Source organism: Manacus candei, unplaced genomic scaffold (assembly GCF_025592945.1).
Source record: "Manacus candei isolate 608988 ecotype Guabito, Panama unplaced genomic scaffold, ASM2559294v1 h1tg000042l, whole genome shotgun sequence".
In the NCBI taxonomy this organism is placed as follows: Eukaryota; Metazoa; Chordata; class Aves; order Passeriformes; family Pipridae; genus Manacus; species Manacus candei.
In genome coordinates, this window is record NW_026138090.1 from 6,112,806 (window position 1) to 6,139,304 (window position 26,499).

Consider the following 26,499-nt stretch of genomic DNA (forward strand, 5'->3'; position numbering starts at 1 on the left):
CCAGCTATTTCCCAAACAAGACATACTTTCATGTGTACTGCTAAAAAGCCAAACATCTCTTATGACAATTTGTACAGAAAGGCCTTATTGCTCTGTATTTGTTTGCAGATAAAACAAGCTGTTTGAGAGTTCAGTGTTGATTTTTCTTCTTTAACCCAGCACTTGTAGGACCTCTACTTATGCTGCTTTCAAATCAAAATTGTTTCAGTATTAATAAAAGAGGAATAAATCAGTAAAATATTGCCATTCTTGATGAAGAGTATAATTTTCCAATAAAAGTTGGTGACTCATTAAAAGCTGACAAATAGTTTAGTGTCATTCTTCTGTTGGAGTCTAAATACATAATTTAATTTTTCATTTATTTTAATAAGACAAAATGCCAAGAAGGTAAACAATGGGATGGAGGTTTGATTTGTTATATTAAGTATTTTGATGGCACACTTTTAAAATCCAGAGAGTACCCTTTTATGAGAGATATATTGCTTTAATACCCAGGGATTATTTTTTTTTCTTGGTGTTCCTGACCTTTTGGCCGTTTGACTATTAGCTTCCTAAGATGATAGCAATAAATACCTTGTGTTTTCTGTTCAGAGGGAAGACAGGCTATTCATTTGTATTCTCTAAGGATAAAAGGATAAAAGGAAAACTGGGTATTTTCTTTTCTATTCTCTTTAGAGCAGCTATAAAGGAAACTAGCTATTTATTTGAATTCTCTGAGGGATCAATAGCTTAATGTGCAAAACATCTGGAATAATTAAAGGAAAGAAGGTGTTTCCATTGCAGAAAACAGCTCTGTAGAATGGGAGGAATTGTGTCTTACATACTTACATATTTAGATACCTTTAGAACACTCTTTGATTTTATATACAAATATTAAAATATTAAATAAAGAATTGCTACCGGTAACATGAAAATGTATGTTAGCAGCAGACTTAGAGAAAAGACTTAGAATTTAGACTTTAGGTTTAACAATAGGCAAAAGGCTTAAAGAATTTGGAGATCTGTTTATTATAGACAGGAGAGTTGTGTAAGAAACTTAAATCAAAAATTACAATGCAGCCAGTGCTGAACTTGAGCTCAAACTTTACCGGTTGTTTCTTCTGCCATGTAAAAAAACCTCTCAGTTTTCTGTCTAAATGCTTGTGGCAACATCAAAACTCAAAAAGCCAAATCTTTCAATTTATTAAAAAGAGATCGATTTAGCTGTCTTTTAAACCAAATTTGAGGAAAATATTGTGCTGTGAGACTAAGGAAAAAGAACATCTAGAATACTGGTTTTAAAAATATTGAAATTTTTGCCCAAAACTTGAACTGAACTTGAACTGGTCCTTTTGGGAGATCTGAGAAGTTTGGTTAATGTTTTTCAATGTAGTAAATTTTAATTTTCGCGTGTCTCTGCACGTTTTAAGCTGAGAATAGCAACAGGAAGTAGTGGGAATCCTTTGAGAGAGAATGTGCTCATAAAATTTTCAGCCTTATTTTGTAGACTTAACATGTTTGTTTGTGTTTGAATTTCATTAAGTTTTAAGAAAATTTTGAATTTGAAAATGTTGCAAATTGTATTTTCAAATGTCATATATAACGTCTCCTTTGACCTCTTCTGTCATCCATGTTCATCCTTCTTTCTTTTTGTTTTTTTTTCATTAATACTTTGCCTTTTGCTTTCTATATTGAACACCAAGACTGTAATCCAGACTTATGGCCATTCATATTGCATTATCTGAGGCTCCCAAATGAATAGCCTTGCATTTTATGGGAAGATCATGTTTTATTCTATATGTAATTCCTAAAAGCTTTTCAAAGAAACATGAATAATTGACTGTGAGGGTCGCTTGATTTTCTCTGTATGAGGTGAGATCCATTTTCTGCAAAAACACTACAGCAAATCCTTAGGTTTAGGATTAGTTGTGTTAGGGCTGCTCTATAGGAACAGCATAAACATTTCTATTTTGATGGTGTGAAACTTGTCAAATCCCATGGCTTCTTTTTATTATTTAATTAACTAAACCTAGCAAAAGACTAAACTAGTAGATACACTAAGAGGCAAGCAGCTCATTTCCGATGCTGTAACTAATGTGTGATCGAATTTCACACAGATCCCATTTATTGTTAGTAAGTATCTGCAATTTTTTGCTCTTAGTCTCCATTCCATGTGATGTAAAACATTGAAAGAACATTCACTTAATGGAGAGTCAACCGTCTTATCATTAGTATTCGAGATTCACAGCTGAAATTCACAATACAGACTATATTTCAAGATTGTTTTTACTGTGGCTCCTATTATCCCTGTTTTGTTCCCAATATTACATTTATTTGTCGTCAAATTTTAAGGAAGAAAAGGGAATAAGGAAAAGAATGGGGGAAAGAGAAACTGGATAAAGGCACTCTAGCATTTGGTCTGCAATTTGTGAATATTGAAGCATGTAATAACACAATCTGATTTTTGTTTTGTGTCTTTAGATTGTTTGGCCTGTGTCTCATTCCCGAAGGGATGAGTGCAAGTGGGCTGGAAAAGATATTGTGGTAAGTACAAATCTTTTTAGCATTTTTTTTCCTTTTATAAAACATTGTAAATATTTTATTATGTCTTACTGTGTTAATTCTTAAAGTATTTTTCCTACTCTGTTAGGTCACACATCTGATCATAACTTCAGTCCTGAGTTTTCTCAGTTGTCTTATTCAACATAATGACATTTTGTCTTCATGACCAAGGGTTTAAATTTATAAGTGGAAATCATGTAAATAAATAGAATTTATCTACCAAAAAAACCCCCAAAAAATATCAGAATGAGAAATATTAACCCTTGACTACTCATCTCCTGAAGTCAGGATGCATAATATTTTGACCTATTTTTTCCCTGCTCCAGGTTCCAGTCCTACAGTGAGCTCCAAGAAGTGCTTTTTCTTTGTAGCATCTCTCTGGAGTCAGAGGGTTCCCCTGAGCTCTTTCCTTCATGGAGTTCATAGCAATATTGAGGTCAAAGTGTTTTTAACATTCTATATTAGTTTTGGTGCCTCAGGAAGGACCCTGTTACACTAGCCATCATTTTCTTTACATTTTCCCTCATTCCTGTGTACATCATATTCCCTGTATTTATGAGGTAGGAGAGACATAGCCGGTAGCCCCCAAATAGCAATCATTCCACACTGATAATAACTGTCTTCTGTATAGGAACAGAATGGGAAATAGAAGGAAAGGGCTGAAGAAGGGGGAAAGCAGATAAAAAATACATGCCTGCAATAAGCCAAACAAATACTTGCATAGCAAAGCCAAATGGGAAATCATTGTGGTTGCCAAGGTATAAGTGAGAGTGGAACTTGGCCCCGTGTGAATATGCTATTGGCCTGATTTTCAGAGATGATTCTGTAAAATATTCATAATGCCAACCATATGCCTCTGGAGAGCTCCATTTGAATAATTTCCTAGGTCATAATAAAAATAGTTTCATCAGTCTTTACCTAGGCCATAGAGGACAGTTGTCTTCATAAAAAAACCATTTGGGAACAGTAGAGGTGGATTAGGTGAAAACGAGGAAATATAGGCTAAGCTATATATGTGAAGGGACAGCTGAAGTGCCAGATACTTAGGCTATCTCATTACATAAAAATAATACATTTAAATTAATTCATGTTCACAAATAATTTTCAGGAGTCCTTTACAAGGTGAAGCCTAGAATATCTAATATTCAAGGTTAAAAAAAAAGGCTAGTGTTAAATATGTGAGAAAATTAACTAGCCTTGCTGCTTGATCTTAAATGAAGTATTATGATATTACATTAAGTAGATTTTTTAATAGTTGGGGTAAAAACCTAGAAAATTAGTAGGACATTCAGTGCCTAAAGTGAAAGTATACTCTTTTATTTTGAATAATTATTTTCAGAAATTGACAGTAGTAAGAGTATGCTTTATACATTGGACCATGCTGATTCTAATGCAGTTGTTGAAAATCATAGAGGTGCATGTTCTGGAGTAAGCTGGGAAGTTCAGGTCCCCATCCTCTGGCTGTGCTAAGCTTGAGAGGACTGTTTATGCTGTAACTTCTGTTCACCTTGATTCCTTTGCTTCCTGTAATATTAGGACAGCTACACCTGCTGATCACGAGCAGAAAGTGAAGCCCATACCACACAGCAGTGCAGTGTGTGCCCCTGGCACATGAGCTGCCTGCTATGATCCTGTGCATTAGGAGCGGCACTGCCATGAGCTGGTGGGCAGAACAGGAGCACAGAACTCAGCACTCAGTGCAGCCCAGACTGAGAGTAACAGCTCTACAGCAAAATGTTGCTAGAATCTGCTAATTTGTTTTCAGAAACATTTTTCACATGTAGGCTTGTTGGTGCTGGTTTTGCTTTCCTTTTTTTATTTTTTAATTTTAGAGTTCTCTACAAGAATAGGTGAGAAATTAAAATAAAATAAACTCATACGTCATATGTAATGTGGATCCAGTTCCAGTAGGCAGCTAGAAAGAGGGAATACATATCTTGATGTGTTCAGAACATCATCTTTAAATATTTACAGCTGCTTGTTCTTGCCATAAAACAGTGCATTACAAGCAACATATTTAATGCAACTGCTTTAGCTGTAATTACAGATAAAGATTACAGATCATTTAACAAACTTATTATTCCTCCCTTATTTATTCCTTAAAGCCATTGTTGGTACCTTGGGAGTGTGAAATATAAAGACCATAAAAATAACTCAACAGACTCTCATTAGTGGGAATAGGAGAAATAGAGGACAAATACAATGACATACAAACCATGCTTGATTTAATACTGCTTTCAGCATGTACCACTTCTGAGATACTGTATACTCTTCACTTGTGATGGTTCAAAACTTTCCACATGACAGTCTATACTTCTACATTGAGGTCTTTTTTAAAAAAAACCAACTTTTAATTATTGATCTCCAGGGTAAGTCAGTGCTGAAAATGCAAGTCCCCACTAATGGGCCAGGTGCACTGCAGCAGCTGCAGCACAAGTGTAACCCTGGCCCTGCCCCACTGCTAACCTCAGCTATGGCCTCAGAGATTTCCTCTCATAATTATAAGGGGTAATTTACCATCGTTTTCACTCCTTCAGAGGGATTCCTTATCCTGATGCTGTCAGTCATGCCAATCCAGGCACAGCAGGTTTGTGGCTCAGGACAGTCCACGCGGGATTTGAGGAGAGCAGCCAACAGGGCCTGTTCCCGCTCTCCTGCTACCTCTTTGTTACTTAAGCAGTCATTTCTGTTTCTTAAAGGGCTTACTATATGTTAATTACTCAAGCTTTACTCACTGTACAGATAGATAAAGTTTTTAAAGTATGCTTTGGATCTTTTTTTCGTATGAGTAAGCTGAGAAGAGATGCTGGAAGACTCCCCCCCCCAGCTATGCAATACCTACTTACAGCAGGACTTCTCTGACAGAGGTTAACTGCTACACTTTCCCACAAAATACAGATTTTTTCCAATAAAATCATAATTACTCTCCGATGTAAGTACTTAGTAGTACAATATATTTCCATTTCCTCAGTATAGAGTATCACAAGCACCAAAGTAATGTTGTTCATGAAAAATTAAAGACTATAAATAATAAATAAGATATTTGCTTACGTAATTCATCTAAATGAGCAATTCTGTGAGGATTTCTCGCTATTTTGGACTTCAGTGTTTTATTTGATCTATTCTGGTTTCTGTAAGTCCTGTGAATATTTCTCATGATTCCTGGCCAGACCTTGATAATGATCAAAGACGACAAAGTCTCTACAGAATAATTCTCAGCTTTTATACTAAACTTACAGAACAGTCATGCTGCTAGTCATATTCCTCACCAGTGAGCCTCAATATTTTTGTTTAAAAATCTGACAGTCATCTGGGACCCTGCAAAAACACATGGCAACCTCTGCATTACATGTGGGTTGAATAATAGGTAACTAAAAAAAAAAAAAAAAAAAAGAAAAGTGGCTACAGTTCCAGTCTGACATTCTTGGGATATCATAAACCAGCAAAGCAAAGCCTGGGTGATTTACAAAAGTTACCAGAAACACCAGTTAGTTTTGCAAGTAGGGATATGGCAGAAATAGGTTCCTGACTGGAAACCTCATTTAGTCCTTAAACTGTTAATTTACCATTGTTTTAAAAATTTTGGCTGCTGTTCAGTTGATACATCTCTGCACTAGATTTGACTGAGGCACCATAACAGTAGTTCACGTTACACAGTTAATCAGAGAAATCCCTTTTAAAGGGTATGATAGATTTCTATGATTTGAAAGCTTAAAAGATGTGTTTCTGAAGGGCACCTTAGGATGTTATTTTCAAGTGTGATTTGACTATTGAATTTATTTAGCCACTTTTAAAGATTCCAGCTCAAATTAAATTGTTTAAACGGTCCTTTCTGGCCTTGACGTGTATAAATCTTTAACATTTCAATAGGTACTTTAGTAAAGCCTCACAGGACAAGCTGCATGATGACAGGCATTTATATGCACTTTGCATGCTGTATGATATCGGCTTCTCCCTGGATGTTTCTGGTGAGAAATCTACATTGATGTACAAACAGATGCAAAGAGTACCAAGTACTTGGTACCAGCAAGCTTCTGTGTATGCTCTGTCACATGAACATACACAGTTACGTACATACAGGTCCATACAGCGTTACACTTTTGTGTACACAGCTAAAGTGCATCAGCAAAGTTGTTTGTGGGTAAGCACTGACTGTATTATAATTTATAGGAGATAGGCATCTGCTTGGGTTATTTAATTGCCATTAAATTTTATCTAGTTATTAACTTTTACCTGACTTCAATCGTGATTGATTTTTTTATACTTGATAGTCCTCTTTATGGTAATTTGGAATCACTTTAGATCAAAAACCTATTTCCAGTGAAGAAGCAAGACTGTTTACACTACACGATATAGCCATATTCTGTGCATGCTTCTTTGCATTCAAGTGTGGCTGGCACCTACTTACTGAGTTTATTGTTCATGCAGGTGTAAAAACATGACTGTAATTTAATTCATCATCTCATTTTTTATGACAATACATAAAGCCAAAATGTTCATATGCCATCTCAATTTATGCTTCCTTTAAACTTTTCCAGACCCTCCCTAAATTATAGGAAGGGAGGGGATGGATCTACAGAATCACAGAATCATAGAATCAGCCAGGTTGGAAAGGACCTCTGAGATCATCAAGTCCAACCCTTGATCCACTACCGCCATGGTTACCAGACCATAGGCTTATGGATCCCTCAGTGTGTAATGATTTAATTTGGAAAGAAAGAAGAAAAAAGAAGAAAAAAGAAAAACAAAAACTAGAAAAGAAAAAGTTGTGTGTAACTCAGCAAGTGTCCCTCAGCCATATCTGGTGATACTTTGGAAAAACAAAGTTGGCAATAAATGAACACTGTTTCCTTTAACTCATTTTATTACTGTAGCTGCCTTAGGGAAAATAGAAGAACATGGAGGCAGAAAGTAAAAGTAATTCTTTTCATCTGTTATTGTAAACAAAGATCTGAAGACAGAATCTGAAAATTAAATATATAATGCTGGCTGGACCTAGAAAGCCTGTTTCTAAATTCATCTGAAAGGCACAATTTTCCGGTCAAATTGCCTCTGGCCCTTTGGGTTTACCAAAGAGTAGTTCATTCCTTTCTGTCAGGGCTGTTCCTTTGGAGGACATCTACAGCCAGATTTCCAGCTTTTCTACCACCAACCTTCATCGCCATCCCTGTTTCATTTCTGGCTTCTTGTCTCTAGCACAGCAGTAAAACTCTTTAACAGAGCCTAACAACCCAGGACCCCCATCCACCCTGGGCGAAAGGGAAAGGTGAATGTCTCCTGGGAGCAGGAAGGGGTAAAATAAGTAAAAATCCAAAGCAACAGACCTCCCGTAACGTTAGGGACAGAATTTACTCTCAATATGACTTACTACAAGAAGGAATGTGATTTTCGTTATATTTGTCACATAAACAGTGCCACTGCATATCCTTTCTGACTATCAGTTGTCCCAGTTAGTGTGCTTTGTTTTTTAGCTTGAGGGCTGCTCGCTCCTTAGTCTTGTCCATTTTCTCTAATGTGGACACAATTTCCTACTAAAGGAATTCTCACCATTTGGGAGATGAGAGAGTGAGACATTTTGTAAGTAGTGCTGCTTTAATACTGCTACTTTGTAAAACTGCTTTGCATAGACTACAAACGAAAGAGGAAGACAGATGGGGGGGAATCCCCTCAAAACCTGCAACCACTGCACTCAGAGGTGAACTGGGCTTGGTAAAAAAGGGGTTTTGGGCACTGGAGTCTTTCAAAGTCCTGTGCAGCTCTCTAACAGACTATTCCACCCAGAAACTCTTGTTTGTGCCAGCTCCAGTTCTCGAATGGACCCCCACAACACACCCACCAGCATAAAACCTCATTTATGGCTTATTGCAGATCTGATCCTACAGCTTGTGTTCATTTAGGCATTTGCATATATTTCTTTTTATGTACTGACCAAGGCAAATCAGATGCTGTAAGGTAATAACTTGTGTCTTTATACAAAGGAAGAATTAACTTGGCAGTTGTTCAGATTTTCATATTTTACCCATTTATGTATCATGTTGAGTCATTTAAGTCTTTCAGTATGGGGAACAAATTGATATAGATCAAGGAGAAAGCTAATTTTCCAATTTTGGGCCTATTTTTCTGTTTATAGGTGTGACTATAGAAATTTGCTTCTGAAGGAAATTTAATATTCAGCAGATTTAATGCAGTCTTGCAGAAATGTTTTCTTTGTTGCTTTTGAAATACAAATTCACAGAGTCAGAAAAGGCAAAGTAAAGGAGAAATGAAGGAAAAATCATTCCCCAAATTATAGGGTTTAATTTTCTATCAATAGATGTTCCTCATGAGCCCTTGTTTGGCCTTGGCAAGTCTGAGAATTATTTATGGCTGAGTTTCCAGCTATTGCTATTTCAAAATGTTGTAGGGTAATTCCATGTTATGATTTACTGCACCCTAAGATGGACAGAGTAAATTTATTCTTCATACATTTCTTTCCAGAAAAACACATTAACTGGATGACTGGTAGAAATGATCGATATGTTTAGTCCCTGTTTTCTTTCAGGGCTTCAGTCTGAAGTTCATGAAGTCAAAGAAAAGCCTTCCCTTTGCTACCAGTCACATCTTTTTTTTTTCTTTTTCTATTTTTTTTCTGAATTTGATTCACATTCTTTGTATTTTAGCAAACAGACTGGGCTTTTTTTTTTGTTTGGTTGTTTTTTTTTTTCATTTTTTGGTTTTTTTTGTTTGGTTGGGGGTTTTTTTGGTGTTTTTTTGGTTTTGGGGGATATTTTTGGGTTAGTTTTGTTTGTGTCTGCTCTGAAAGATCACATACCACAGTTTCTCTATACTCAAGATGTGGTCACTATGTCACCATTAAATTAGTCCACAACTAATTTTTTCTGTAGACCCATTACTTACATACACCAAAAACAGGTCTACGAAATTCGTCCCTGCTGCACACAAGTCTAAAATATTGTCTTTTTCCTATTGTAATGACTAAGAAAACTAAAGGGAAAGTTCTTAAAATAACCCAGGAAATAATATGCAATTATTTCCTATGTCAAAGCTAATGCTTTGTTCAGTTTCCACGTCTTCATGTCAACAGAAGATATAAAAAAAACCAACCCTTTTCAGTGTTGAAAAAGTTTTATATTCTGAAGATGGTGGAATAAGAAAAGTAAGAACAGTAAATAAAGGGAGAATTTATATATTTTTCTCTTGCTTTTGTGTTTGGTTTTGTTTGTTTGTTTGCTCTTTTTCTGATTAAATGATCTTTGTTGGATGAAATGATCTATTCATCTCTTACTCCCTTAGGTAATTCCCTTCTAATTAACATTTTCCAAAAACTTTAGATTGCATGCATATAAGATGAATATATTAAAAAAAGAAATCCAACCAACAAAAAGATAACAAAAAAAAACCAAACCGCTCAACAAGCTCACATTTCAACAATTTCACTTTGGTGCCATATTTTTACTGAGTGGGAATTTTAAGCTTCTGTCACGTAAGGTTTCTCTGTTCAGCATCTCTCTGTGGTGCCAAAACAGTTTAATATCCCCACACAAATTTCCATCATCCCACAGTAAGACACATGTAACCTCATAGAGTAGCTTACAGTGTATGTTTATTTACAGGCACACATACTGCTAAGCAACTGTCCCTTATAGGTGTCACAGTCTTTTGCTTCATTTCAACACTTCATGGTTTTATGTTCATTTTCAAAAGAGAAGTTTTGAATATATTGTCTTAGGTGGCTGTGAGTGGAAGTCATTAGAGGATATGCTTGTAATATTCTGAATAAAGGCAAGCTGACTGATATGGAGTCTGTGTTATGTGCCTGTAAGAGGCTTGACAACCCGTTTGTCTGAAATACTCCACCCAATTAACAGGTGTTGATCCTATTTGGAAAGGCGTGAGTGTAATCTGATTTCTCCAGGAGACAGGTGATTACTCCACCCAGATGGAAGAGATAGATGAGAGAGACTCTTTAGATCTAGGCTGTGGTTGCAACTTAAATTGCTGCTGGGCTTGATGGGACTGCCTGAGCTGAAACCAAACTCTAGTGTTCATTTCTTTGCTAATAAAGCCGTGCTAGTATTGTGGGACTCGTTTACTCTATAGAACAAAACAAATTTTTATTTTAAAGTTATGGTCAGAAAAGAACTGGCTTCTGCTTGACCTCAAGGCTTCCCAATATTTTGAGTTATTTATTAAATACTCTTCTGTTCCTTAAATAAATTTATTCTGTGCTGTAGGAAGTGCATACTACTGCAGAGCATAACAATTCAAAATAAAGGAAGCTTGCTAGCACTCATGGAAAGGTTTAATGTACAACAGTCATGCTATGCCTGCTAAACCCGGAAAACCCACTTGTTTGCTGGACTGCATCCACAGAAAACTTTGGTTTGTCTTGTTAACTATGCATTAACCAGATGTACAAAAATGAGACATGATCATTGAATCAGGTATATTGTGCTGCAGCCCTCTAGCTGTTCACAGGTCTGGAACATTTGTTATATGCATCTTCTGAATTAAGGTTTCAGGACATGAAACATGTCTTGTAATTGGAATGTGCCAAATGGAAGAAAAGATTGGAGAAAATTTTGCTTCCTGAGATCACTAGGTCACATGATCAGTGCTAAAGACAAAGATTTAGAGGTCTGGTGTGTCAAGGGAGGCATCTTCAAAGCATGGCTTCTAATGACTTCTTTTAATGGCTTCTGGCTTAAGATTGTTTTCAAGGCAAGCCCTAAGGAGTATCCCACCTAGCTTAGCTACCTCCATGCTTAGCCTTAGTGATAAACCCTGGGCCAAATGACCAAATACCAGTAATGACCCAGATTTGCAAGTGGATAAGTAGACAGGCAAAGAGACATTTTGTGTTTTGCCCTCACTAACACAAAGGAGGAACCAGAGAAGCTTTCCATCTGCTGTGCAAGTGTGCTGACAGTACAACTGTTTGCTAATATGGCTTGCAGTTTTGTGGTTTGAAGGAATCAGGATATATCTGCTTTTTTTAATCATCTGCTTTCTTGGCTTCTTTTTTCTTGTCTTGATACTTTAATGGTTTGAATTCATGCAGACATCCTGCAACTTGAGTAAATTATACATTTTAAATATTCTCAAGAACTCTTGTCATATCAGAAAATCAGGCAGCTAACAGGCAGAACTTAATTGGAAAGATAACTGGAAGTACAGTAAACTGTACTATGCAACCAAAAATGTCTTATCAACCCTCATCAGTCTGAAATTTCTCAGGGCACATCTTGTCAGCAGAGGAAAATCTAGATATGAAATTAAACAGTGGTTCCTGTGCAATGTCGGCAGTGGTCACCATGCCTAAGAGTAAAGTCATTCATGACATCTCCAGAGGAGTTGGGTCCCCCAGATCACAACACAGTATAAAGTCCTGCACAATTTAGCATAAGGGTCGCTTATTCTGGGGATCTGTCAGCTCTTTCAAAGCTCTGAGGTGGGAAGACAAGTACAGTTAAAGTCCAGTCCTCAAAATAACATGGATTTATAAAAGAGACTAGGTGTTTTTTTTACCTAGACATATTTTTGGTTTGTATTGGATTTGCGTGTGTGTGATGAAATGCACACTGCTTATTAAGGCTTTGACAAATGGGGATGTAACTCCCAAGAAATAAGTTAATAGAAACCCCTTTCTGTAACACAGACTCCAATACTTCAGCTGCTCAACTTGCTTCAGTCAGCACTGCAGACTGGCTCTTTTTTGGAGGGTGAGAGTATAAAACATTGCTCCTGCTAATTGCAAGGTACGGTAATGACAAAACAGGGATGTAAATGATGATATTGATCCCAGCTGCAAGGGTACACAGTAATAAATCACATATTGCAAATGTTCTCATGCCAGCTGGCCTCCCCTGCTCTAAAATTGTGCACCTGCCTATACAGGTTCAGCTGGAAGGTTATCTCATGGAGTACAGGTGCCAGGCAGGATTTCCCCACCCATTACAGCCTGCACACGGCTCCCAGAACTCAGGGACTTTCTCTTTACTGTCAGTGTTAACACGAAAGCTTTGCAGTGCTGTTACCAACCAGCTTATTCCAATAAAATAAAATTTTAAAAGACCATTGCATTTTAACAGGACTCAAATAATTGGCTTTGTTCCCTGCTTATTCTGGGCCTTTTTAAGCAGACTGTGTTTTTGGACCAATATTCTTTTAAATGTTACTGTAATAAAAAGAGGGACACGACAATAATTTTTAAATAATGTTACTGCATTTTGCAAAATCTTGCTCCCAAACAGCAAGAGCTGTGAAAGCACACATCATGTAGAGTTCACCCTGAAGAGACTTCCTCGCCCATGCTTACTGACATGCTAGAGTATTTGCCGGGTCTAGCTGAGAATCTATCATCTGTGTACATGGCAGTCACACATATATTTATTGCACTAACACTCCAGAAATATTTTCCTTGAAACAATGCTGCTGCATGCTGAAAAAGATACCAATACCAGCTGAACTGATGGCAGCCAGCAGTAGCCCACCAGCAAAAGAGAGAAGTTAAAAAGCTCCCTGGTAATTCTGGAACATCTTTCATCAGTGTGATAAATTTGAATGACAGCAGTAATATCAAGGATTACTTATTCTCCGTGGATATCCCTGACCTCGTCACTTGAGAATTCAACTAATTGGACAGATGAAGGGAAAAAAAAGTAAACATATTAATTAACCTCATACATGGGACTTTATATGAAAGCTGTCCATCCATTTTGATTTAAAAGACAAAACACATATTTGTTTTGCTTGTCCAGCTGTTAGATGATAGTTTTAAATCCCCTTGTCCATCCAGTTTAGACAAAATCTTCTGATATTTTAATCACTTGGCTATGTGGGAAGGCTGAAATAAAGGAAGAATATATTACTGGATCTGATCCTTATCTGGATTAAATCAGCAGAAAACTGTTGAAGCTAATGATACTGTAAAGGATCATTTAGCCTTCTACTTATTGCACTGCATAATCTGGCCATTTACATTTACTATAATATCTGAGAAGCAGTATGGATATCAGTGTTGGTTAAAAAAATGAAACCACTTTCTTAAAATAAGGAGAAAAATCTGGATATTAGTTGGTCATGGGGACTTACCCTTTAATTTCCACTTAAAAAGATGTCATTAAAAACTATTTGCTGCATTAGTAATTCAGATTGAAGGACGTAAGTTCCAGGCTTCTGGAGGAGAGAGAATTACTGGAAACTCATAAAAAACACCTAAATTCTGTTTTAATTTTCATACGCGGAGCAGATGTTTTGACAGATGGATGGACTTTATTTTTGTAACTGTCCGGGAAAAGTCTGCATAACACAGCCTAATCAGTGTTACATATCTGTAGTGTTTGTTTTTCAGTCTTTCTGCATTCGACTCTTATGCTTTTGGTTGCAGACATTTTCTTTGTGATTTATTTTTTCAGGTTAATCTCTCTCTGCATAAGCCCTTTTATCAACTTGATATATAAATATTAGAAAACTTAAAAAATAAATGTGCATGTTTGGTTTGTAAGTCAGATATATTGATCTTCATATAGTGGGTGCCCTTCTAGAAAACTTAATTAACACTCTATCTTCTCTTTAAGACAGGCCCTCTGCCCTTATACTTATTATATAATATTTGGAATTAAAAGTTAGAGTTAAGAAATCTGTTCAGACTCACAAGACCTTTTTGACTTTAATTCACACTCTGAATGTAAGTGGCAGTCTAATAATTTCTCAACTTGTTCTACAAGTAGGAGTTTAGCATGGCAGAATTTGCAGTGGAGTTTGGGGCTTTGGCTGTGTTACCACGATGTGTTACCTTAGTACTGTTTTAGCTACTTTCATTTCAATAAATCATCAGTGTGGAGCTGAGGATCTGAACCCCCCAACCTCCTCAGTCAAGTTTAGAGGAAGCATAAATACCTTTAATGCACCTTTTAAAAGGTGAGTTAAAACCTTTTTCTCACTCAGGAATGCCCAGTGAAATTCTGAGGTGTGTTTCCTCCATGTGGCCAAATATATCTTTAACTCCTAGACACAAGGTAGAATGGCTTCAGGGCATATAATGCCCCTGTGCACTTATATGCCATATTAACCCCAGGAAAGCCTGTAAGGGCTTCTTTGGCTTTGGTGAAGTTTACAGTCCGTTTTCCTTCAAACAGAGAAGCAAATTTGATTGGGCCCCAGGTTTGGGGTTAGCACTTCATCTACTACACATATCACCATTTCTTTAGCCATGCTTTGGAGGATGTTGGCAATCATGCCATCACAGCTGTTTGCAGAGACAGATCCAGCAGTTATATTGTGAAAACATAATAAAGTAGCTACCTAAGGAAGTTCCCTCTGTCAGGACAGAGAGAGGAAGATCTTTCAGGCTGTGCTAAAAGGTCTCCGATGTGATGTAGGGATTTGGCTGCTTGGGTTTTAAGATAGAGGCACTTCTGTACAAGACCAAAGGCGGAACCTACAGCTCTTGGGGAAACCCTAAAGCATTTATTGAAATATAAATGAAGACTAATCCTCTCCAGGGGTAGGCAAGAAAAATGAATGGGTATTTTGGGGACTGCAGTAACTCCCACATGATGTACCTAATTGTCCCTTTGAATACCTACCTCAGTCATTCTGTACCACATACAACCACTTATGCTTTCTGCTGTATGTATGTATGTATGTATATATAAACTCAAGCTCTAGGGCATAAACCAGTGTTTAGCTTTATAGAGAGAAGAAAGTGTTCCTAGTATTAAGCTACCCGTTATAATGAACAAGATTATTAGGTGCAAGAATTTACAATGATTCACTGTGACGATCCCAGTACTCATCTTCTTTAAGGTTTATTTTCATAACCCATCCAAGTAACACTTTTCAAACCTTGCATTCATTTTCATTCACATTATTTGGCTAAAAGTATTTAAACTCCCACAACACCTTGCTTTCAAATATGAAAAAAATTATTTCCACCTGGAAACTAGTTTTTAAAAGTCTAGTTTTCTTCCTTCATCTATTTCACTTGACAGAGAGTGATATTCAAACAGTATGGATATGTCCAGAATGTGTCCCCTTTAACAACATCCCTTTCTCGGGGAAAGTGAAAATGGATACAAAAGCATGGGGAGGCTCAATTCACTCTTGGACACAGTGTTTAAATTCCCTGACAATTTGTTCCTTACAGCTTCTGGCTCTGGGTTACCTCCTCTTCCTGCAGTGGATACTTTCTCCTATCTGCCGTATTTTCCGAGATACTACATGCCTTTTGTTGTCTTTGTTTCCCTTCCAGTGCCTTACACTCTGAGATCATATAGTGAAATGCCTCATCCTGCTGGCACAGACCTTCACACTAACAATATAGTGCTAGCCTGGGGGTCTGGCAGGGGGAGACACTGCTGCCAAGTGGGACAAGCCCAGCTAGAGACACCCAAGTCATTCCAGGCCTCTAGCCAAGGGGGTTGGAGAATTGCTTTGTAGTCAAGTTGACGTAGCCACCAGTGTCGGGACCAGCAGAGCTGCCTGCCAGGTTTCACAACTGATGGTGCCTGAATGCCACTGAAGGAATTGTGCTGTGAGGGCAGGAGCGGGGAAACGGACTGGAATTGGGAGTCAGTCACTCAAGTCCCATAGAGTGGCAGACCCGAATTGCATTCAATGCACACACACTTTCCATGATCAGAATATATTCTTCGTCATACACATGTGCTGTGATTTAGTCTCTGAGCAAATCATTCAAAGCTGTTAAAGTTGGTTTATTACAGATTTGTGGAAAGCTTTTTTGTCCCAGAGCCACATAAACCAGGAAAACCTAGTATTCATCATCCCAAAGCAAATTCTTGCTGAGTTCAGAATATCAAACAACCAGGTACAAGATTTTCACACATGATGTTGTATCTGTGCAGCTGTACTTGAGCACAATTAGACAAAGGAAGAAATCTGAGATGGAAATCAGTGTGCCTGTTGCTGTTGTTCCAGGGAGAATAGCACTGTCTACCAGGCAGGACAGAAAAAAGTTCACTTTGAACTTCCTGAGTTGACAGGGGCTTAAATCAGAACTGTAACTTTACTTTGATGTCATTTATTGGGGTTTAATACCCCTCTTTATTTATTTTTTTACTACCATGTAAAATATATAAAGAAACCTAATCTGCTAGAGAGGTGTATGAGAATTTACTGAATAGACCTTAATGGTTCCTTTATGCAGCTATAAAACAGAGGGAAGCTGTAAGAGCAGTCTGAACTGGACTAGGAACTTTAAATGTTATATAAATTTATTCACCATAGTCAAAGGTTTATTGCTGTAGGTATTTACTTTCCCCATTGTTTAACTAGGTTGTGTATTTCTCAGACATCTATGGTAAAAAACACATTATATAAGGGATTAAAAGCAGGGATGAATAAGCTAAATATGCTTTTGGAAATATGTTAGAAATCCGGAGTCACTTTACTGATATTTACTCATTTACACTAATATCAATTGTAAACACATGACATGCAAATACAGCCATAATAGGGTTAATCCCCCTTCCCCCCAGGCTAATCTGGAATAATTCAGTGAAGTTGATGATACAATTTTTTTCTTAGTTTCATCCATAGAAATCAAAGAAGACTCTGTCCCTAATCTAAGTAGGGTTTTCCATCTCACCTTTAAAGTATTAGCTATCTAATGCCTTCTTGCTATATGTTATAGATAAGCAGCTGAACAGTCTCAGTTGGTCAGACCTGGTGCCAATAACGTCAAGGTTGTGGTTTGATCCCTGTAGGGGCCATTCACTTAAGAATTGGACTTCATGATTCTTGTGGGTCCCCTCCAACTCAGAATATTCTGTGATTCTGTGATTCTGAGTGCATGTAGAGTCACAGGTGTCGTGCTGCTGTAAATCAGAACAGCTCCTCTGAAATCAGCACAGTTCTTTTATTCACAGTGGCTATGGGTCCAGCCCATCTACTTACAGCATTTTATGTGTGGCCACCAGCCTCTGACTTTTCATATTCTTCATGTAGGCAATTTTAAAAGCTTTAATAAAGGGTAGTAATAGACCACGAAGACATTTTTAAAATCATGATACATTAAACCTGACAAGGCAAAGCACAGTCCTACTGAAACAGTGTTGCGGTCATATTTGTCCAGATACAACTCTACGTGACAAAATTCTAACTTATTTAGTAATGAACACATCATTGGTCAGTTTTAAATTATGTAGAGTCAAAGTCAGATGCTCCATCTGAAACACAGAATATTAGAATTTAAGAAAGGATCTATTTCAATTTTGTCAATTTTTAATGTTATGTGAATTTGGGGTATTTGTCCATTTTACTCTGCAGGCATTGAATTGTTAACATACTTTTATTTAAAGAAGCAAAGGACAGCAGCATTAATAAAAATATTGAAACATTTTTTTGATTATTTATGCCAGATATTTGCTTAGTACTCTACCACTGCGACAGTGGAAAGCAGTCTGTGGATAAACATAAACACAATAAATATATGTTCATGCTTATACTTTTATATGTGGGAAGAAAAAGTATGGGCCAGAAATTGTGTGTGTTTTTATTAAGAAAGGTCACAATGGAAAGAATTGAGAGTAACATCCATCTCTATTTCTTTCAATTTCCTGTTGGATTACCTTAACTATCTCTATGTTTTCTCTTCCATCTCAGTTGAAAAGCTAAGTTTACAGTAGTAACTCAAGGATGTAGTAAGATTCTGTATGCTTTTCTCTGGATGCTCTTTTTAATACACTGCCATTATCTGTTATGCAAATATACAGTAAAATTGTAAGAGCAATTTCATACCAGTACAGTCCTTTGTGTAAGGCAGGGAATCAGTGTTTCATCTGTGTAAGTTCATTGCTTTTCCCTGTGGTGGCCTAAGGCATGCCTCAAACTGCATATGAATTTTCCTGGCAGCACCTTTATTTTGTGTTTGGGAGTATCTGGTTTAATTAGCAATGAAGTTACAGAGAGGAATTATGCCAGTCAGTGAGATTTCTGTGGAGGTGGCAGCTCAGGTGGTATTTCTGTGGGCCCTGGTCCACTTGGAAAGGTAGAGTTGAGCACTGTACCAAAAAAGTCATTAAATATGCATAGAAAAATTTCCTTCATCTTAAACACAAACTTTACTGGAAATATTTATTCAGTTGCATTGTTCTCATTTCCCTCCTATTTAAAATGAGTTATTTGTCATTGTATCAGTAGATCAACTCACAGGCACTGACATATTTCTTTTCAATGTTAGACCTGATTGAAATAAAAATATTGAACAAATGGAAAAAGTCAACATCTTGGCTATCCATTTTAATAACATTAGGCATTAATAATGACAGTTTTGTTAACAGATAACAGATAATGTTTGTACTAGGGACTGTTAGTGTTGCTATTAAGCTTTTATTTGTCAAGAATTAAATAACTCATGATGGATAATTTACATAGGAAGAAAGAGTAAAGTCCAAGTCTTGCAAAGCTTACATTCTAGGGTCTTTCAATAATTGCATTAAAGTTTAACATAAGTATTCATATGTGTAAAACTGGCCCTAAACACAAACAGTGGGGGTGAGGCAGCACTCATATAATTGTTAAAAATGCTGTATCAATGATTTGTTTTTCATCAACTCCTTCCATCTGGCCCATTTTTCTTCTAATTGTTACTTAATTGAATACAAGCAAACAGTTGGTCCATTTTTCTTCATTATTTCGTTCTGACACATTTCTATAAATGGGTTTTGTCTTACAGACATGGCAATAGCATAAATTAAAAAGATGAAGCATGTCTGAAACAAAAATTAGGAATTCTTTTTCTGTAATCTTTTCTTCAGGGTTGGATGCTTTATTAAATAGCAACCAAAGATATTTAAATGAGAAATTAACTCAAGCTATTTATTAAATGCTTAGCAGTAAACAATCTTATGAACAGCATGAAATGATCACACTTAACAAATCTGTTCATTCAGCCATACATCCTTAAGACAGAAGAGCTCCCATTAGTCAAAATCACTGAATTAACTCAGTGAATACATTTTTTTCCCTTTTCTTTGCAGAGAGAATGTGCTAATTTCATCAAGGTGCTGAAGGCTTACAACCAAACCCACCTGTATGCTTGTGGAACAGGGGCTTTTCATCCAGTCTGCACCTATATTGAAGTTGGAAGCCATCCTGAGGTAAACTATCTTAAAACAATATTTTTCTTTTTCCTCTTTTTAATCTTTATTGGTATTTAGCCATGATCTCTTCCTGTGCTCTCACTGGTTTCTGTAGCCTGGGAGGTGGATCTGGAAAGACCTGCTCCTGAATCAGGTGCTGATGTGCTGATTGATAAATCACAGCAGAATCTCTGCTTTTCTCCCCTACACAGCATCTTTTCCACCAGGAGTTTAAATAAATATAAGGAAGTCCATTCTACCTGGCTCATGAAGTTAAAAGCACTCTCTTTTTTTTTTTAAGTTGGGACAGATACCAGATATAAGAGGGGTAGTTCAACCAGTGTGTTTTTTCTGGGCCCAACTCTGTCCTTTAGTTTCCTTCCAGTCAGTGCAGTCTGGCACCACCTCAGCTTTCTACCAGCTGAAAATTAAAATAGTGTCACACATTCATAAATTCCCCATCTCATATTTGTCCTAACACACTGACAGTTTTTCATATGTGACCTAGGTTTTGTTTCCTTATTTTTTTGTGAAAAATAAATCACTCTCTCTTTTCCCCCATTTCTTTAATCTGTAGCTTCCTGATTTTTGCTTAGTGTTGCAGAAATATTGAAGTAGCTCTTGTACTGTTTTGTCAGTGATCATCATAACCAAATAGATAAACATGGTCTTCCCTGGTAAAAGGCAGAATCACTCAAAGGAAGCTGTAGAACTAGGCTGGTTTTCCTGGCTGAATATTTGACTAGAATGTCTCTGTGATCCACTTCAATACTTTTTCTCCCCAAAAAAGCCAATTTTTTATTTTCCTGTTAAGATGACTATGTAATATAAATTATTCCACTTCACTGTATTTTCTGTCTGGTTTACCTGAGCATTGCTCAATGAACTGTTTTAGTTTAGCAGACTTTTGAGGTGTTTTCAGCATCTATGGATATGTTTTACCAGTGAATCTGTAATTATGTTACTTGTAGCTTCCGTGATCTTCAAAAAATCAGTTCTTTCAAGTTACCTTATGCTTTTGCAATTCAGGTTTGCAGATTTCCTTCAAAATAAAGACATCACTGTTAAATAAGTGAGGACTATTTCTTCTTTTAGAAAAATTAACAGACCTTTTGAGTGTTGACTTCATAGTCTGGGAACTACTTTTTCCTATAAAAATGTCTTTTGATATTTGAAACATAAGTCTTTAAAATGTTCTAAGCATAAGGTTTTGAAGGGATAAAGGAGCTGCAGAGCGGAAAGGGTTTTGTTCAGATTCTTTAATGCTTTATTACAATGCATTCTTGGCAATTAGTGATTGTCTCTTGACCACACACAGTATGTCATTGCTTACTGCATTAAACAGATTCTCTGCTTCCTGAGATCCATTTGGGAATTGGTAGACATATTAATTAACTCTAGTTCCGTAAGATGTGTGTCAATCAATTCTTGGCTATCTGCCAAGGGAATCTATCTGCAGAGAGATAGCTGGTATGAGGTCATTTACTTCTACATTTGGCTGTTTTATGGCTGTACCATAAAACTAACACGCACTTTATCAAGGATTTATAGAAAGGATGATCAGAGATGAGAGGCCAGATCCAACCTTGGTTTAACATTCTGGATTTTTAAAGTCTTGAATCAATGATGTGTTTGGCCTTGGAACTGAAAGAGGATGTTTGTTTTTTAGCTTCTTTTTAACAGTCCTTAACTATAAACAAAATCTAAATTGTTGCCTTTGTTTTTTTCTTTTTGGTCATTTATGCAGTAAGTTTGTAAGTCTCCTTGTGCCTGAATCATTCTCGTGATGCCTTGGTTTCATCTTTGCAAATGAGAGAACTCAGGAGTATGTTTATCTGAACTGCCTCGGGCACCGTTAGCTTTTGTTTTCCTTTTCATACTTAAGCTATGAGTGAAATCATCTTCACCTGCCCTCCCAGTGGCACAAGTTTCTGTGTCCTCTGGACAGTTGTGCAGGAGGGTTTATTGCCTTCTCAGCCTAGGTCTGCCCATGTGGAGAGAAAGTGAGGCAGGGCAGGAGGCCGCTGTACCCACATCTTGTTGGGGTTCGACAAATCTGACAGTCAGCCTAGAGTCTGTCCCTTGCAAAGGTGATAATCAGATGAATAAATGAATTTATTAGATTTGCAATGAAAAATAATCTGTCCTGTCTCTGTCCCTCAGCTAGAGCCTGCTCCTTCCTTTCCCATAGTACCTAGTCAGGAATTTCAAATGTGCATCTCCTCTGGGAGCTGAGGAAGAGGAGGGTGCTTGATTGACAGTAGCTATTAGAGACACCATGAATGAGAGGGATACAATATTAACCCCTGCACCCCTGCACACTGCATCTGTGAGAGCCAGATGGTTTATGTTCTCGTGTCAGACAGCAGCACTGGACGTGTCAAAGAGCCATTGCTTCTGTATCGTGTAGAGTTTATACCTCCCTAGCATACTAAAAAAGGTAAAAAGTATAAGCAAAGGTAAGCGGTTGATTTTTTTTGAGTTAAAAATTGCTGTCTAAAACATTTCCTGAAGATTCCTTTTCTGCCACAACACTCGTGGAAAATTAACTGATTTCACCATCTGCTTATTTATTTTTCAAGCACTTAGAGAGGTAAATGTGAACTGATTAGGGCAATAGTCGGGGAATGTACCTACTCTCTAAAAAGATTGCTTGTTTATGTGAGCTCTGAATGTAACCCACCTGCCTGAATGCAGTGGTGGAGAGGAAATCTGTGTCTGCCAAACTGAAAAGGGTGGAGAAGTGAAATTTAAATAAAAGAGTGGCAAGTGATGGAAGAGATGCTGGAAGCAATTGGAGTAGGCTGAAGGAGGCTGGAATATGGTACAATTTTTATGACTGGGGAAATGAAATAAATTACTTTGTGTGACTGTCATAAAGTAATGGGAATATGAATTGTTATATCTGTTGAATATCTCTTTGATATGAAGCAGCGTATCACAGCCCCATTCCATACCTGAAGAAAACCATTTCTAGTGATGAAACTAGACAGGTCTAATTGAGTCTGATGAAGTACAGTATCAGAAATAATAATAAAAAGCTAAAAGGATATGAACGGCATGCTGTGCATCTGATTAAAAATGATGTGCGCAAATGTATACAACCTAATATGTTGTGAATTACACCGCAGTCTAAGGAGTAAAGCAGACTAATCTTTGCTTAAATCCATTCCAGATGTGTAAGTGAATAACCACAGTATTTAGAGAGAAGAATAAAATTAATGTTACAATAGACTTTAAGCACGTAAGCCATGAGGAAGCAGGAAAGAACATATTTAGAGAGAACGTAGCGTGTGGATACACAGAAAATACCTGAAGAGAGCCTATTTTAAAGCTTGATATCACCCATTGTATGTGCATGAATTTAGGAGAGATGACCTAACACAGACACGTACACAAACTTCAGGGATGGGGATCCGGGGTTAGGCAATATGTGTCATTCTGTCCTCATAACGCAATACAATACGAGAAACCAACTACCAGATGAAACAAGAAAGTAATTAGTAAAACTATGTTTTGCACCCACTGACTTCTGAGGAAACAGGGCTGGATGTGTAGGAATGCTGTACTTAACAGTTGCGAAATTACGCAAGTCAGATCTGTGCTTGAAAGGAACAAATCCAACTGCAGGGAGACACAGAGGTGCATTAAATCCCCTAGAAAATCACAACAGGATGCGAAATGCACCTACCTGTGCATGCCTGAGCAGGGGGAAGGAACCCAGCTCCCTTTCCCCAGGGCTCCCTTTGGGGTAGTTTGAGTGAACCAGCAGGGAACAGTCCTGTTATGGTAAGAACAGGAATTTCCATTTACTTAACTCTTTCATACAGGTGGAGGTGTAGAGAATGCCCTATAGTACTTTTTTTTTCCTTTTTTTTTTTAATGCTGAGACAGGCATTTCAAGAACTGTACAAAGTTGTTAGCCAGATCCTCAGCAGGAATACATTCGGGTTTCTTCAATAGAGGTAAATCAGTAGGTACTGTCTGAAGAACTAACCCTGCTTCTTTTATTGTCTCCTAATTCCACATTTCTTGTCATTGTCCAACAGATTAAAACTCATTTTTAACAACATGAACTTAAAAGGTCTGGGATCGCTTTACCTGCAGGTTATTTCTCAATCAATAAAGAAGCTTTAAATTTAGTTCAGATTTATGATGTACATAAAACATTAAGTTATTGCATATGAAGTTATATAATGCTACCACCTGTAACATATTTGCTTTTTCCGGACTCTCTGTATTTTAAAAATCTTTGGTTCAAGTCATAAAGTTTTGCTGAAATATACTTTCCACTCTTTTTTATCCTTTCTTTGTTTCATATTAGAAGAGGTCCAGAGTGCATTTTCTGAGTAATGGACATCCTGTTCTGATACATTTATGCATCCATCTTTTTGTCTCTGTGTATTTTATATGTATATAGTGATGGAAGAGCAGGTTTTTTCCTAAGAGAATGACTTTGAAAGAACACAATAATTGAAGGACCAATGCTACTGCTGGTAGAAAACTTGTGTTTGATTATCTAATATAAAAATTCAGAGTGAAACATTGATTTCAGTAGTAGCAGACCGGGCATAAATTGGCCTAACTTCATTGAAGACAGCAGACTTGTGTCAGTTTACATCAGTTAAGGTTCTAACCTGTGGTTTTTAAGTGAAGCATTTGAGAAAATGATCTTCTAAGTTCCAAATCACCTCAGGCTAATTTCTTTCCATCTAATTAATTATACCTTTATATGGTATTTAAATGCTTACCAAATATATAATACCTTTATATGGTATTTGAATGCTTACCAAATATATATATATATTCATACATACCAAAATATGAAAAAAAAAGGATACTGTGAAAGGATTATTCTCATTTATGATATCACAACTGAGTGATGAAACTGTTAGTTTGACATACTAGTTCTAAGCATCACTATAATCACAGAGAAATGCCAATAAAAGAAGATCTAGTTCACAGACTGCAATAACCTACTTCAGTTCACAGGTGCTTTACTCTTTCAAACTACCAGGTATCCTGTTAGTATAGTACAGGACAATAAAGCTGAAGAGCCAGATCTCTAGCTTAGATACAGTACAAGTACCTTTTAGAGCACTTCTTTCCATTACCTGAGTAGTTTCACCAGGGAAAAAAAGAAAACATCCCTTAGATGTTTAAAGTCTGATATGCTTCACTTTGTTTCATAACAGGTAGTGATTTCTGCTATATGGGGAAATTCCAGGCACTAGACCTTTTCTCTGTACTGATGTTCTTGTCTGTGGAGGATGGCAGGTAACAAGATAGTCAGTGTTAGGCACACGTGTGTCCAGGTACCTCACAGCGGCAGTGGCCAAAATCACAAAACAAAGAAGTATCTGGAGGTGATGAGTCTGTAAACCATCACTTCCTTTGCTCCACATGACATCGATTTCCAGTCTCTTAGGCTACCCTGTGTGAAAATACTTCTCTCAAAATCAGGCTTTTCACACATGTACAATTTACCTCCACTTGTTAAAAAAAAAAAAAATCTTGTCATATAGCTGTCACCTTCCTAGCATTTTTAAAGTATGTAGTTTTACATACAGTTACATGTAGATATATATATATATATATATATATACACACTTTCTCCAAGTCATAATTCACTATGACATTGATTGGGAAAAAATGTGGTATGGGAACTTTTCAATGACCCAAATACAACATTTACAAGAGAAGTACAGGGAAAGGACAGAGTCCTTTCTCATAAGACAACCTAAGCGAGCCAGTTGTTCTGTTAAAGTCTGACAAATATTTCAGTAGGGAAACTAGGATGTGTTGTTGGAAGCTCTACACATTTTTAAGCACGATCATGCAGAAGCACATATTTCTTACAGGTCGAGTGCTATGTCCCAAATGGCACCTCTTGTTATGTTGTGTTATCTTGTGATAAAGTTACGGAAGTAGAAGGTCACCATAAAGAGGTAACTTGATTCCTATTTAAAAGGCTTTTTGAAAAACTCCATAAACCCCTTTGTAAACAAATATTAATCACGTTCATGGTTAAATGCTATTATTTATCAAGACCTGTCTTTGAATACACTGCAGGTCTCCTTTGACTTTTGCTGTATTTTGAACACTTGCTTTGTTAAAAGAGAAGTTAGACCAGGAAAACTCATATTTTTCAAACCTTCATCCTGTCATCCCCAAGCAAAATGTATTTCCAATAAACATTTATTTCCAGAACAGATCCTTTAAAGCAGGACTATTAGGCTTTATACAATAATTTAGCTGTCGGAATAGTTTAATTTATGACGTAAACTTCTCTCAACTGAATTACACACATGGCAGCAATGGCTGACATCTTTCCTACCCCTCACTGTTGGAAAGTCTACACAGCTGCTGTGAATGTTTCATCCTCAGCAAAGTGAGGCACTGAAGAGTAAAATTTTTGAAGTTTTTTTTTCCAAGTATCTTATTTTACCAAGAATCTATTTCCTAATAAAAATTATGATGCATGCTAAACTTTTAATGTAAACCACACAGTTAAATGTATGGAAATTTGAGTGTGCAGCTAGTGTTTATTGTCCTGATATATTCAATTAAGAAGGGTATGCCTTTATGACAGCTGAATATTTGACAACTAGTTGATCCATTTGACCTTACTTTTACCAACATAAGGGTATATTTGTAAGAATAAGGCTATTCCAAAAAAAAAAAAGTATGCAAAGGATCTTAAATATCTTAAGATATCTCAATATCTTAAAAGATATCTCAATATCTTAAAATTCAGATGCAGTACAAATATAATTTTTGAAAGGAAAGTATTTAGCAAAGGGGTCATGCTTTAATCATTGACAGGAAATATGAACATTGTAGGTTTTCAGCT

At 36.8% G+C, this 26,499-nt stretch overlaps 1 protein-coding gene across 2 annotated transcripts in view; it reads left to right on the forward strand.

Moving 5' to 3' along the window:
- Positions 1 to 26,499, forward strand: part of SEMA3A (semaphorin 3A) — a 281,465-nt gene that overhangs the window by 161,592 nt on the left and 93,374 nt on the right. For both annotated transcript variants that reach the window (XM_051795286.1, XM_051795287.1), the window contains 2 exons: positions 2,461 to 2,523; positions 19,545 to 19,664. In XM_051795286.1, coding sequence (XP_051651246.1) covers positions 2,461 to 2,523; positions 19,545 to 19,664 — 183 coding nt within the window. The remainder of the gene's footprint in view (positions 1 to 2,460; positions 2,524 to 19,544; positions 19,665 to 26,499) is intronic.